The sequence below is a fragment of the Choloepus didactylus genome, chromosome 4 (assembly GCF_015220235.1).
Source record: "Choloepus didactylus isolate mChoDid1 chromosome 4, mChoDid1.pri, whole genome shotgun sequence".
NCBI lineage: Eukaryota > Metazoa > Chordata > Mammalia > Pilosa > Megalonychidae > Choloepus > Choloepus didactylus.
This window is the reverse complement of record NC_051310.1, coordinates 129,166,447-129,182,432: the sequence shown is the minus strand read 5'-3', so window position 1 is coordinate 129,182,432 and position 15,986 is coordinate 129,166,447. Positions and strand designations below refer to the sequence as shown.

The 15,986-nt window shown below is 33.4% G+C and overlaps 1 protein-coding gene across 1 annotated transcript in view; it reads right to left on the bottom strand.

The window, feature by feature from the left end:
* The window catches only part of DMXL2 (Dmx like 2), a 251,856-nt gene that overhangs the window by 144,560 nt on the left and 91,310 nt on the right, over window positions 1-15,986 (bottom strand). Inside the window, 3 exon segments of the mRNA XM_037833974.1 lie at window positions 2,939-3,113; window positions 5,721-5,904; window positions 7,561-7,739. Of these exon segments, the coding sequence (XP_037689902.1) occupies window positions 2,939-3,113; window positions 5,721-5,904; window positions 7,561-7,739 (538 nt within the window).

Sequence of the window (15,986 nt, the reverse complement as noted above, 5' to 3'; positions counted from 1 at the left end):
CCCCTTTCTATGTTCACCAGAACTCCAAAAAGCCTCCACTTTTCTTTTTGGGCTTTTCTTGCTGTTTCTTGCTACCCCTATCTCCTCTCTGCTGGGCTGGCTGCTCTCAGATTCTCTGGTGTCTGGTCTCAGTCTATCTATGATTGGAGTCTGGATCAGCAGAATGAGTTTCCGGTAAGAGCCGCCACTGCAGTTCTCCCTTCTCGTTTCCAGTGCTGACGTCCCCTCCTCCCATGGGACTGAGCCTGGCAGGAAGGGGTGCGGGTTCCCTGGCCGCAAAAACTTACAGATTTCATTGATCTCAGCAGTTCCACGTGTTCATGAGTGTTATATGATGTATGCCCAAATTCAAATTGCTCTGCGGTGTCCAGTCCACGCAGTTCCTGGCTTTCTACCTACTTTCCTGGAGGAGTAACTAAAACATACACCTCACCAATCCACCATCTTGCCCCGCCGACCTCATATGCTTTTAGTTACAGTCTCTCTAGATGTCTATTTATGTGAAAAAATAAATATTATTTAATAGGTGTTATATAGGTTATGCCAAAGAGCTTACTTTGAAATTATCTTACTACTGCTGAGGCTGAATATGCTTGTGTCTGTGTTAGTCATTTATTTCTTCTACCACTCTTGGTGTTCACAACCAACTTCTGCTTATACTGCAGTCTGAGTGTTTTATTCCTGTTTTGATTGCATTCATTAAACAAAGAATTGCAGGTTTTTCACACACACATACACACACACACAGAAATGAAACAAATTCTATGAAATAAGATTAGTAAATTAACAGTCTAATATTACATAACTAATGTAGTATTCTTGTTAAAATGTTTAACCTGAATGTTATACAGATATTCAGACTGCAAGACATTCTAAAAGATAACTGAGTGAGAAGAAAGCCAGAAGGACTGATCTAGATTAGAGGAGACAGAAAAGAAATGGCAATCAAATGCAATGGTAGATCCTTGACTAGATAAAAAAAAAAAAAATCTATATTTGAATACGAACTATGAATTAGATGATATTATTGTATCCATGTTAAGTTCCTTGCATATGATAATGGTACATGGTTACATAAGCAAATCCCCTTTTTCTTAGGAGACAGAATCTGAAATATTTAGGGGTAAAGGGTAATATCAACAACTTTATTTTCAAATGGCTCAGTCAAAAAATGAGTAGGGAGCAAAGATAGTTATAACAGGTGGTGGGGTAGGGAGCAAAAACATATCTGAGATGTTAACAGTGAATCTAGAAAAGAACATTTTAGTTTTCTTTTGGTTTTATCGGAGGTTCAAAAATTTTCTCAAAAAAAAAAAAAGAGGGAGAAGAGGAAGAGTGCTACAATTTAAAATGTTTGCCATGTATTTACATGCTGTACCCATAAATGTATGACGTTAAGTACTTTTAACAGAATGATATGTAGGTACATTTAGGTAAGTATGGATAAAATTGGTTAAAAGGTGAAGGTTAATAAAGACATAGACAGATAAGGCCCAATGGCTACAGTGGCATAGCCAGTCCTTAGACTCACACTATGTGACAGAATACCTATCCATAGGGAACAATCCTATTCCATCTGATTAGGGTAATGTATACAATTAAAAAGTCATGCTTTCTAATATGTGTTGAATTTGCTGCATACTACTACTAATTGCATTTGGTTTCGAAATCATACTTTATTATAGCTATTAACTTAAGAAAAGGTTCTTTTAAAAACTGGTTAAAAATTTATAAAAATCTAAAATCACCAACATTTTGAAAAGTTAATATTATAAAGACAACCTTAGAAAACAAGCTGTTATATCAGAAAGAATACTATAAGCAAAGTACCATTTAATCACAGAGCACAGCACTGTCAACAGAAATATATAATGAACTACAAATGCAAGTCACATAGGTAATTTTAAACTTTTTAGTAGCCATATTATAAAAAAGTAAAAGAAACCAGTGAAATTGATTTTAATAATATATTTTCTTTGACCCAATATACATAAAATATTATCATTTTAACATGTAATAATAGTAAATACAATTATCAATGAAATTTTTTAAACTAAGTCTTATAAATCCAGTGTGTAGTGAATGGTGAGTACCATATTGGACAGCATATCCTAGAACCATTGCTAGAGTGGGGGAAGTGAGGAGCAAGATTTCCCCTTTGTGACTGTATTTACTGAATATCCTCTTTATATAAACAAACATTTAGAAATAAACCTGTCTGTACCTGAAGCAAAAGACCTCCATTTCAACAAATTATGACTATAACTTTATATAAATACAGTCCTACCATCAATGTAGTATATGATTTAGACTACTCATTTGTTTTTCATGCAGAAAAAAAACATAATGCCTTCAAATAGAAGCTCTCAAATATGCTTTCACCAACACAGAACCTGCCTCAATATGCTTCTCAACCACAAGGGAGGAAAGGGTAAAAGGAAATGTCACGATTAGAAGAAAAAATATCTTTCCCTTAGTCTAGGACAAGAAAGTCTCCAGGGGTGAAAAACAAGATATTCTGAGATGTAAGGAAAACTATGCAAAAATATATTTAGACAAGGTTATAAAGAAGACTTGAGAAGAAAAAAGAATAGTAAAAACATAAAGGGAGGGAAGTTATATCAATTAACCAGACGTGGTCCACCTCTTATGTTCCCAGGCTCAACTAATTCTAATTCACTTGGAACCCTTGGTCTATTCTAGATTAAAAAAAAGAAAAAAAAGTGCTCAAAAATACTTAAGTTATTCGCTAAGAATCACATGATCCCGATTTAAGAAATGGTATTTTATAATGTTATATCCCTATTCCAATTAGGAAGCATTTTAAAAGGCAACACAGAATAATAACATAAAATTTAAAAACAGGTTACAATGTATACCCTACTTCTCTAACTAATGTCAATATATTTATAAAAAATAAAATTTCACTATCCTTTACCTGTAGCAGGGTTGATGCTTGCTGCAATGTGAAAATGACACAGTGCGTTAGCATGGTGAGAAATGTGTCTTTGAACTTCATGTGTTCCCATCTGGTCAGGCATTAATTCAGTGTGAGTTACAAGTACAGAAGATCTTCTTTGTCCTTTTCTTAAATTTTTCAAATGGTGTATTGTCTAAAATGGAAAAATAACTGCTGAATGAACTCTGGAAGGTCTAACAAACCCAACCAAAGTACTTTTGATTATTAAGATTTTAAGATTTCTTCTTCCCATTTGAAAGGAAACTTTCTTAATTATGGTGGAACAATGCTGGATGTATTCTACATAATTCTTGTAAATTTTACAGTTGAAGGCAAAAAGTAGCTCAAAAATACTTATTGATGTTATCTACAAAAACCCCTGTTAAGATTAGCAGTCCAAAGTCTTTTTTTTCCCCCCAGGATATCCTGATTTACTGGTCTAAGAGTTAAAAAAAAAAAAAAAAAAAAAAAAAAAAATCCTGAATCTTCCTATCAGAAAGAATATTTCCTCCCAAAATTCTCACTTGGAACTAAATAGTCAGCTAATAGTCAAAGACATGATCTCTATTATAAAGAAGAAAACAGGGTATAATACAGAATAACAAGGGGAACCCACTTAGATAAAAGAAGAATGGAAAGGCCTTACCAAAGTGTTACACTATAGGATTTGTTTAAATTGAGATATGTCTGGATGATGAAGATTCTCCATTAGCAAATGCAGTCATCTAGGCTATTTTGGACATTAGGCCATGTCACCCTTGGCATGTTCCTTTCTACATATCATAACCTCACCTCACAGAATTTCCTTATTTTGTATCCCAGCCCACCCCTATTCCCATTTTTGTAATAATTTTCCATTCTTTTCCTTTGTTACCCGCATTCAATTAAAATATAGCATAGTGCCTGGCATTATGCTAAACCCTATGAGAAATAAATAGATCCAATCCACCACCAAATCCTATCAATTTTTTCTTCATTAAAGTTACACACCTGGTTCTTCCTTTCAATTTCCATAGTCCTTATCTCTTGGCATATAAAACAGTTATCAATTCTTTGGTGTGTCCCTTGCATTTGGTCTTCTTCCTATATAGTTGCTTATTTCTTTAACAATAGGGCTTAGAAGGATATCACAGACCTCCTGGTCCAAACTGCTTAATTTGAACTGTTTTCACTAGATATTTCCAAATTTATCATTATTTTAAACTAGATTGGCAAGACTGGCCTAACACTGGCTGGTGATTTTTCCCTAGAAACAAAATTTATAATTCAAGTATATATGCAATCACATGGACTTAGCAGTTACGAGTTTCCTAGGAAAGGATGTCAGAAAGCAAAATAGCCCATAAGTCAGACAAGTAGGCTTTTTCTATTAAAAACTGTTCTACCATTAATAATTAATAACAGTATTAAAAAGTAGAAAAAATTTTGTCAAACCACCAATAACATTACATATATTCACTTACATTTTTTCTTGTATTTTATGTAGCAGTTGGTAATTCAATTTAACAAACAGCTGAAAAGCAATATATTAGGTACCATGGAGAATACAAAGAGGTCTAAAAGCCCTCAGTCTCCAAATGTTCATATGTAATTTGAAGATAGAACACTTTACATAGTTTATATAAATGATTATAAGCATCTAGTTAAAAATTGAGTACTTTCTCCCACAAAATTTCAATCACTATCAAAAATATATAACAACTTCGTTTCACTTCTGCTTGATTTAATTTATTTGTTGAATGCTGAGAAAATGTATAAACAGTACCTAACCACAGACAGACTCAGAGCAGGCCAACTTTATATAAAACTTTTAAGGACCACATCCTTAGCCTGGCATACTCATAAAATATTTCTCCTTGGTAAAGTAACAAATCTGCTTTGGCTATGCAACCATTAAATTGTTAATGTAAAGGTATAATGTAAAAGCATAATTAGTAATGTAGAGAAATGTTTATAACACACTATTAATATAAAAAGCAAGTTATAAAACATTACTGTATATGATCTCAATCTTAAAAAAATTAAAATATATACACACACGACTGGAATATGGATTTATGGATTATAAATTCCTTATTTTCCTTTCTTTAATCTACATTTAGAATAAGCATATATTCCTTGTGTAATAAAAATAGCCACAAGCAAAATTAAGAAAACTAGTAATCTATGTTTACTATAATAAATTTCTGGTAATTGTGAATAACGTGTATATCTCATTTTATTCCCTAATCGTAACGGACACAATAGATTTATACTATGCTAGAAACAATCTAATATCTTAGAAATCTCTTTTATTTCATGTATACCATATAATAAAACTGAAAAGTACTTCACCTTCAAAATATTAACCATGGAAATTGTAAAGCTATCATGTTCATTTGCATCTCAGATCTTAATAAACATCCTTATTCTTAAGGACCAAAATAGTTACTTTAATTAGAACAATAAAAGTAAAATCTAATCCTGATGAAACAAAACCAAAATAGTTTTAATTGCAATTGATTTCAAGAACATTTACATGTTTATGCAAAATGAAAGAATTAAAATTATTATTTATGAATACTATATGTCTGAGATCATTACTATCTGTATCTGGTTTCTTACTGGATAAAATGTCTTACAGTCATAAAATAAATGAAAATTTATTACTATTAATTTCATCACTACATGTACCATGCGCACCACCTCCATACAAGCTTATGAATTTCCACCAGACACACATATTTTCAAAATTCATTTACCATCTTAAATAATATAGTACCTCAAGAGCATGTTGTATTCTGTCTTTGTGTCTCCCAGCATGAGAAAGGTTGCTGGCAATGGTGGAAGTGGTAGTCTCACAAATCTGCTCACCTAGAAGACAGTCTTCTGGTAATAAGGTTTCTGCCCAGAGTCGGCAGACGCCATCATGACATGAAGTTAATAGCACATTACAGACAGAACCCCTAAAGAGAAGGAAAAATCAACAAGAGTTATTATAAATTTCAATATCAGTTAATTTTTTAAAGGCTATTAATATTTGGCTCTTCATGTAAAAAGTTGACATTAGTGTAAAACTAGCATATGATCTATGTAGAATTATTTTTCCAATAATAGTAATGAATTTCCACTGATTATTTCACATGCTCACCAAAGCCCCACTACTCACACCTGCAAGGTGGCAGGCTGGATAGAAGGCTGCAATCAGTTACCATAAAGGAGAAGCAATCTCATCATCCCTAATACTCACCTTACTTTATTAAAACCATGCTTTGAATAGCTAAACTATTTAACAATGCAGTATGTTTCCAACTGCTAGAAGTTAGACTGTTTGGAGAAAAAGTGGTCAAAGAGCTTGCACTCATATTTGGTATCACTGTGAATAGCATACAAAACTAGGAAATAGTCTTGACAAAAGAAACAGAAATGAATGCCAGATTACACATGTGCTGCTTGAGAAATAAGGCCTGCAGGAATATTAGTATCTTCTAAACAAAACAAACAGCAAAAGAAAACCTAACCATTACAAATTACAGAATGACCATAATAAAAGATCATTGGACATAATTAAACTATCTGTCTTTATGGCAGCAGTTACAACATTCTGCATTCTTCTTCTTACAATGGAAATAGTTAAAAATAGGTAAACAAATTAGCATTTTCATAATAAAACTCTAAGAATATCAATTCAAACTATGAATCAATTTCCAGTAAATTAAAATAAGCAAAAACATCACAGCATCAAACAGCTGAAGTGATGTGACAGCTTGTTATGAAAGAACAAAAGCATTATTCTCCCTTTAGAAAAAAACAGAATCTGACTCAATCAAAAGTAAAGTATTTTGAGAATGTTCTCATTTATTGAACACCTCTATAATGTGTGCTGTTCCTATCAGGTGTAAGTAAACAGATTCCAGATATATTGAGTAGATAAAGTAGCCCTTAAAAATCAACATAGATTTCTAAGCAAGCTTCTGGGTGCCCAAAAGCTTTCTTAGAACTGTATAATTATGAATGAGCTGTTTTCTACTTTACTTAACCTTCTAAATACATTTAAGAGATGTGGTAATAAGGAAAGTTTTATAATAATCAATCTTTTGAGAAGGTTCTGCCGATAGCCCTAAGATAAGAAAGGCACAACTTGGCCACTTAATTCACAGTACATAAAATACTTTAACACCATGTGTATTATCAACAGTTTATTACCATGCTTTATTTTCCCTCAATGTGTGTTTTCCTGTGACTGAAAAATTTCCTTCCTAGAATCTTCGACTGCTACTGCTGCTACTATTAGGCAATAACCTGAGCACATACTAGGTGCAAAGCCCTGTTCTAAGCGCTACACATGCATTAGCACGTTTTAGCCTCACCATAACTCTCAGAGGTAAGTACTATTACTACCCCCATTCTATAGAGAGAAAAAGTGAGGCACAGAGAGCTTAAGAAAATAAGTCAAAAGCTCACAAAGATAATGACACCAAGATTTGATTTTGAGCAGTTTTGACTCCTGAGCCTGTAGTCTTAATTGCCACCATGCCAATAGAGTAAAAGGACTTTTGTTTTCATTATTTCTATAAACATCTAAGCAAACAAGCTAAAGTTATATGATACATTTGTCTAACCTGGGCATATACTTGCTAGTTTTACGCCATGAAAAACCTGTCACAGCTCGGGGATGTGCCAAATAAACAAAGGAAAATTGAGTACACGCCTGCCTCCTTTTCACTTCATGATGATCCTGGGGTATAATTGAAGATTTCCAACCAGTCATAGGGTACCAAACTTTCAAAAGACAATCATCCTGCAAAAATATATAAGTCAATATAAAATTAATTTGCACATAAATAATTCAAAATTCAAGTACTTTGAAGAGTTTTAAAAATTAAGCTATATCTTAAAAACTAACATGGTCTACATACAGTACAAAACCAAATCTAAAATATTTACTACTCTAAAAAATATTATTCTTAAAAAATAAATGGACAGTTTGTTTATTATCAATCTTTTCTTTTTAGCAGATATTTTTCAAATGGAGACTGGTGTCAAATTCTCCCCTTTAAATATATACGGATCGCTGATGAGAAAAGATTTTGAAACTAGATGCCTTGTTGCCAGTGATAAAGATGAGAAAAGTGCCATATTTTCAGTCACTATTAACATCTTTTTCTTTCTGAAGAGGACTACAAAGGTGGAACCCTTTTAAAATATGAATTAACTTCTTGCTCTTACTAAAGAGGTCAGCAAAGCATCTCCTTTGTGGGCCACACAGGTCTCTGACACAGTCTGCTTTTTTTCTTACAACCCTTTAAAAATGTAAACCACTCGACTTGTGGGCCATGGTTTTCCAACCCCTGCCCTAAGTGATAAGAAAGCAATTAGGCAGCTATCAGGTATCACCACCTCTGAGCCCACTTAAAATATTTACAGGTATAACAATAGAAACTGACTTTATCATTTTACTTAGTTCGAACAATTTTGTTATGGGCCTAAATAATTGTACCTTAGAAACTTTATAGTGGTTTATCTTTAATGGTGAAGTATACTAAGGAAAATTATGAAATCCTGTAAATCATGCAAAAATCTCAATCTCTAAGAAACAATGAAATCATGTACTCCTGAAAATTGTGTACAGGTAAAAATATTTTCATTTGGACTAAACAAACACCGCTTTTTTTTCCCATTTTAGTACTCATTTTCAATTTATACTGCACATAAAAGTATACTGTACAGTACATAATGAAATGCATGTTTCCATTAATGTCTCACTTGTTTGGGTAACGTAATTATACAGCAAATCTTTTTAAATGCTTAGTCTGAGATAAACAATTAACACTTTCTTAGTTGTTTTCCTCCAAATACTTTCTTCATCTTATCATCATTTCCACATAACCAAATTTATAGCCAAATGTATGGCAGTGGATTATAGACTGCACCACAAAAACTCTAGAGGTAACTCAGAGCCCTTCAGGAATCACAAAAGGCAGAGAAGCCCCTCAAGCAGGTGGCACTCTGACCCCTTTTCCCAACCGCCTCAAAAGAAGCAGCTCCACTTCCATCTGTCACTATCTAAAAATCTAAAACCACCACAGAATTAAATTAGAAATTAGTAACAGAAAGATATCTACAAAATCCCCCAAATATTTGGAAACTAACAACATACATGTAAATTACAAGGGAAATTTAAAATATTTTTAACAGAATGAAAATGAAAATACAACATATCAAATTAGTGGAATGCAGCTACAGCACTGCTTAGAAGGAAATTTTATAGCTTTAATTGCTTATATTAGAAAAGAAGAAAAAGTCTCAAATCAGTGACCTAAGCTTCCAACTTAAGTCACTGGTAAAAGAAGAGTAAAGTGAACCCAAAATAAAAAGATGTACAGAAGAATAGAAATCAATGAAATAACATACAAAGAATACAGAGAAATTAATTCAAAAGCTATTTTATTATTAAAATTGATAATTCTCCAGCTACAGCAATCAAAAATATTTAGTGAGAAAACACAAATTACTAATATCAAGAATGAAAGAGGGGACATTATTACAAATCTTATAGACATTAAGAGAATAATGAAGAAATATTATGAACAATTTTATGCCAATAAATTCTACAATTTAGACAAAATGGACAAATTCCTTGAAAGACATGATTTCCAAAATTGACCAAATAAATAAATAAATAAATAAATAGAAACCTGAATAGACCTACATCTATTAAAGATGTTGAATTCATAATTTGAAATCTTCTCACAACAAACAAAAACTAAGCCCAGAAAGACTCACTGTTACATTTTACCAAACACTTAAGGAAGAAATACCATCAATTCTTCACAAATTGTTTCAGAAAACTGAAGAAAAGGAAATACTTAACTCATTTTTCAAGAGCAGCATTATTACCATGATACCAGAACTAAAGATATTATAAGAAAATTACAGATGAATATCTTTCACGAACATAGATTTGAAAATCCTTAATAAATTATTAACAAACCTAATCCAGCAACACATTTTTTAAAAAAATCATAACCAAGTAGAGTTTATTCCAGCAATGCAAGGTGGGTTTAACATTTGAAAAACCAATCGCTGTAAAGCACCATATTAACAGAATAAAAGAGAAAATCCATCTGATCATCAAAATATATGCAGAAAAAGTATTTTTTAATTAAATTTTAAAAAATGTTAAACTCCCAGCAAACTAGGAATAGAGGAAATGTCCTCAGCCTGATCAAGTACATCTCTACAATAAACCTAGAACTAACATCATATTTAATGGTGAAAGATTGGTGAAAATTGGTGAAGGCCTAATTTTCCCCATAAAATTGGGAGCAATACAAAGATGTCTGCGTTCATCAATTTTATTCAGCATTATATTAGACGGCATAATATTTGCAGTAAGAAGTAAGGAGGAGAACAACTAGTAAACAGCCAGGAACAACTAGAAAATAGACTGGAACAACTTGATGGGGGAGACATCTGTGACTGGAAAACATTGTACAACAGGTCAGGTATGGGTGGAATGGCTGAGATTGCAGCATAGAACTGTAAATAAAGCTTCCCAAATTGTAGAGCTGGCGCCCCTCCTCCACTGACATGGCAGTCTGAGTTGCAAAACTTTGCTGTGGGAAAAAGAAGCAGTTCCTGCCAGGAACAAGGCAGGAATGTAGCTCATCCAAGCTCCAATTATAGTTTTAATTAACAAATTTGGACTATTGAATACAGGTACGAGCACAGATAAACCCAGAGAAAGCAGGAAAGGAACTCAGAGGTTTATCCTGGCAGAGAAGAGGCAGGGATGATGGAAAAAAAAATACATAAATAATTAAAAAGAGGCTTTTGGAGGCTTTCAGAGTCTCTGAGATCTGCATACATGAAAAGGGCTGTGCCCCAAGAAAAGGGGCACACAGAACCAGGTACCAATTCCAGTTCTTGCCTGGTGAACTGGAGGGCTGGGGACTGGCTCTGAAAAGGGGACTTCTTGCTTCTTTCCATTTTTTTTTTCTCTCATTCAAGTAGCTCATTAGAGATAGCCTCAAGCATTTTCAATTGAGAGTCAAAGGTAAAACTCAAGTGTAGAAGACAATTCCCCAAAGGGCTTATTTTCCCTAAGAAGAGAGAGGGGTGGGTCCCAACTCATGCGGCAGCCCTCCCTCAGAGAACTCAGACCCCAGTGCCTGGGTGGGGGGACAGAAACAGCTTAAGCTTGGCTTTTGACACCCTCGGTCCCTGGCCGGGCAAGGGCCCACGGAGAACTAAATATGCTGCACTTCATTACGCCGGTGGGGAGCTACGGGCTGAAAAGCTCTACGTGCCAGGTGGGCAGGATAGGAAAAGCACAGAGTCTAGAGCCTCACAGAAATTCTGACAATCTGCTGGGTTTCACCCTTAGGGAAACCTGATAACTGAATATAGCCTCCTTCTGAGACCTGGGCCTATCTGGTCTGGGAAAATCTGACTGGGGCCATCAAGGAAACCAGATGCAGAGACAACAAAAAATTACGAATCACACTAGGAAAAACGAAGATATGGGCCAGTCAAAGGAACAAACTTACACTTCAACTGAGATATAGGAATTGAAACAACTCATTACTAATCAAACAAATCTCCTAAATCAATTCAAAAATCAAATTAATGAGTTGAGGGAATATATGGCAAAAGAGATGAAGGATATAAAGAAGTCATTGGGCAAACATAACAAAGAACTTGAAAGTTTGAAAAAACAATTGGCAGAAATTATGGGAATGAAAGGCATAATAGTGGAGATGAAAAACACAATGGAGACATACAACAGCAGATTTGAAGAGGCAGAAGAAAGGATTCATGAACTGGAGGACAGGACATCTGAAATCCTACACATAAAAGAACAGATAGGGAAAAGAATGGAAAAATATGAGCAGCGCCTCAGGGAACTGAAAGACAACATGAAGCACACAAATATATATATGTCATGGGTGTCCCAGAGGGAGAATAGACGGGAAAAGGGGCAGAAAGAATAATGGAGGAACTAATCACTGAAAATTTCCCATCTGTTATTAAAGACATAAAATTACAGATCCAAGAATCCCAGCATACCCCAAACAGAACCAAACCAAGTATTTAGTATATAATAGTATATAAAAAATCCTAAGTTATCTTCAAAAAAAGCTGCTAGTTGAACTGATAAGCAAGGTCACAAGACACAAAATCAAAATACAAAAATCAATAATATTTCTATATTAGCAACCATTGGAAATGTAAATTTTACAATATCATTCACATTAGGGAGATAAATTTAACAAATTATGTGCAAGCATGTACAATGAAAACTACACTGCTAAGAGAAATTAAAATAGCTCTAAATAAATAAATACACCATATTCATGGATTTAAAGAACCAATATTATTAAGACGTCAATTCTTCACAAACTGATCTACAGAGATTCAATGTAAATGCAATCAAAATCTCTTAGCAGGCTTTTCTGTACCAACTACAAGCTTATTCTAAAATTTATATAGAAATGAAGAGACCTACAATTGTTAAAAAATTTTGAAAGAAAAGAAAAAATTTGGGGGATCTATACTACCTGATTTCAAGACTTACTATAGAACTGCAATAATCAAGACAGCATATTATTTAATAAATAAAGCTGGAATATCTTGATATTTACTTGAAAAAAAATTAACCTTAAGTCAAATACAATAAACCACTTCAAAATGTATCAGAGACCTAAATGTAAAAGTCAAAATTATAAAATTTCTAAAAGAAAACACAGTATAAAACTTTGTAACTTTGAGGTAGGCAAAGATTTCTTGGCTGGGACACAAAAAGCACAAATCATTAAAAATCAAATTGATAAAGAAACTCCTTCAAAATTAAAAACTTCTACACATCAAAAAACACTCTAAAAACTGAAAAGGTAAGTCCCAGACTGGGAAGAAATATCTGCAATGCATTCATGTTCCAACTGTATCCAACATATACAAATAACCCTTACAATTCAATAATAAGAACAACTATCCAATTTTTATTAAATGGGCAAAAGATTTTAACAGATGTTCTACAATAGAAAATACATGAATAGCCAACAAGCACATGCTCAACATCATTAGAAGTCGAAATGCAAATTAAAACCATAATAAGACCCACTACACAATTATTAGAATAGCTAATATTAAAAAGGTTAACAATACCAAAGGTTGGGGAGAAAGCAGAGCAACTGAAAGTATTATATGTTGCTTTGGGCATGCAAAATGGCACAACTTTGAACAGATGTGGCATTTTTTGTAAAGTACTGTATGACCCACCAATTCCACTCCTAGGCATTTTTTATTCAAGAGAAATGAAAGCCAATGTCTACAAAAAGACTTGCAAATGAATGGTCATGGTATTTATTGGCCTAAAATTTTAAACAACTCAAATGTCCATCAACAGGTGAATGGATAAACATACTGGCATACTACTAAGCAATATAAAGAACAAACTACTGATACACGTAACATGGATGAATCTCAAAAACATGCTAAGTACAAGATAACAGTCACAAAAGAGTACATACTATACAATTCCATTTATATTGAATTCTAAGACAAATATCAATAGTGATAGAAAGCAGAGCAGCTATTACTTGGGACCAGTTGGGGGTGAGAATTAACTGGGAAGCAGTAAAAGGTAAACTTCAGAGGTGATGGACATTTCCTGTAATTTGATGGTGGTGGTGATTACACAGGCCTATACATTTGTTAAAAGTCATCAAACTACACACTTAAAAGGTACATTTTATTTTTTGTAAATTGTATCTCAACCAAGTTAATTTCAAAAAGAAAAAAACAGGACAAGATTTTTTTTAATGTTCAGTTTTTTAATAGCAATAGTATAAAAATTAGAACTGCTTAATGTTCATTAACAGCCTAGTTGGTTAAATTACGGTGCGTTTATTCACATAATAGTAAATTATGTAGCATTTAAAAAGAATACAAATATATATATGCAGGAAAAAATGAAACCACCTAAGATACATTAATAGTTGCCTGGTTAAGTAAATCTTAGTAATTCATCTATATAATAGAAAATGTGTAGTCTTTAAAAAAGAATACAGATACATTGATACGGCAATCTATCCATGCTATAGTAAAAGAAGAAATCAGGTTTAAAAAAATGTGATCCCATTCAAGAGTGTGTCTGTATGTGCGTGCACATGTCTGTGTGGTTTACAGAAGAATCAAAAATTCTGAAAGGATATATATTAAATAGGAAATAGAGGCCTTTTTTTGGCAGGAAAGTTTCATTTTCTATGCATGTTTTTATAATAAAGTTATATTAGGTTAAAAACAGTAAAGATATTTCCATTTTGGGGGGCGGGGTGATGGTAAATCAATCCTCAAATAACTCAAATACTCAATCTAGGAAGAGAGAACTCTCACAAGGAAGAAAAGCTTTTACAGAGGGAACACTCTGTAGCCCTCCCCTTCCCTTCCTGTCAAAATCACCCTCCTCAAGAAATCTTACCATCCCAGTCCTTGGAAAGTCCTGCCTATTTTATTCAAAGGGATAATTCCACTATTAAAGAAAAAAAGTTTTTTGAATAAGACTGAATATTCTAAACCACTTGCAAATTTCACAAAAGAACCAATTATAAAAACTAACTAGGTATAAACTTTATGAACATAAACAAATAGAATTTAAATAAATGCCTATTAAGCAAACCAAGAAAACCAAGGCATGTCTTGGGGTAGGGGGGTGGGGAGGGGGGGAGAAAGCTATCTACAGTAAGATTTGACTGTGAGCTCAGATAAAGTTAAAATACTCTTAAACCCAAAAGAAGTCTAATTTACCACCCTTAGGAAAAAAAAACAGATCCTACCAGCAAGTGTGCTTAATGAACTATAACATTCAAAATCCTAAAGATAATTGAATTCAAGTCCCATATCACCTGAACCAAAATTGTATCATGTGTAGCAGAGGTGGCGGAAAATGCCTTCTAGTGGTAGATCACACAGCTACCATCTGTCTTATCAAATCAGACCAACTTGGCTTTATTAACAGAAGCAGAACAGATTGTGAAAAAAAAAAATTCTGCCCAACATTCCAAAGTTAGTTTCTCTTCTTTTTATCAAGAAGATCTTAATTAGATGTGGCATCTTCTCAAAAACGTGAAGAAATAAGCTTTCTAAATCCATGACACATGTGCTTAACCCTCAAAGGATCCTTACCAGTAAAGCACTTTTCCCTTTCCATAAGAGTTATGAAACACTTAGCTTTTACAAGAAATGAATATACAAAGCTTAAGGAGACATGAATAATATACACACACACACACACAAGATAGTATATAATCAACTGCTAAAGCAGTATGAAATAAAAATTCAAAGAAAGAAAATATTGGGTATTCTGGAGTATGCAAACAGAAGAACACTGCTTTTGAGGAGTTTAAAATCTAACTGCCCCATTTAAGAGGAATGTGCGTTTAGTCTTACTACTAATTTGTTTGAAGTACAAAAGGCATCTTTCAGATTCTCTAGGCCTGAGAGTTCAAATATTCAGAAAATGTTTAGACAATGAATAGTAATCATTTTACATGAATCATTAATAGCTTTTTAAGTACTAAAGTGACCCTGTCAAAACACCATACACCCTAAAATAGTTCCAAAGCTTAGGGAGTTGTGACAAAGTTGAGGCAAACATCACACACTGGGTAGGCAAAGGGAGATAACCAGAAATATAAGAACTATATGAGGGGAAGCAACTACAGAAAGGGAAAAATCTGGGAAATAAACAATACTTCGGGGTATCTTAACAGTTCCTTTGTCCTTAAGGAGAGCTGGGCATCCTACAATTTGTATCCATGTGCCATTCTTAATTCAATACAATTGCAAGTCTTTTGGTGTATTTCAAAAAAAACCAATCATTATATTGCAATTGGTTATTTCCAGATACACACTCATTAAAGAGCCAAAATTCATTATGAACAAATTCAGTGGCTTTCAGACCATTTCAGACTTAAACACAAATAAGTCCACAACATACAAATGGATAATGATGTGCTATTGTTAACTACCTGTACAACCATGG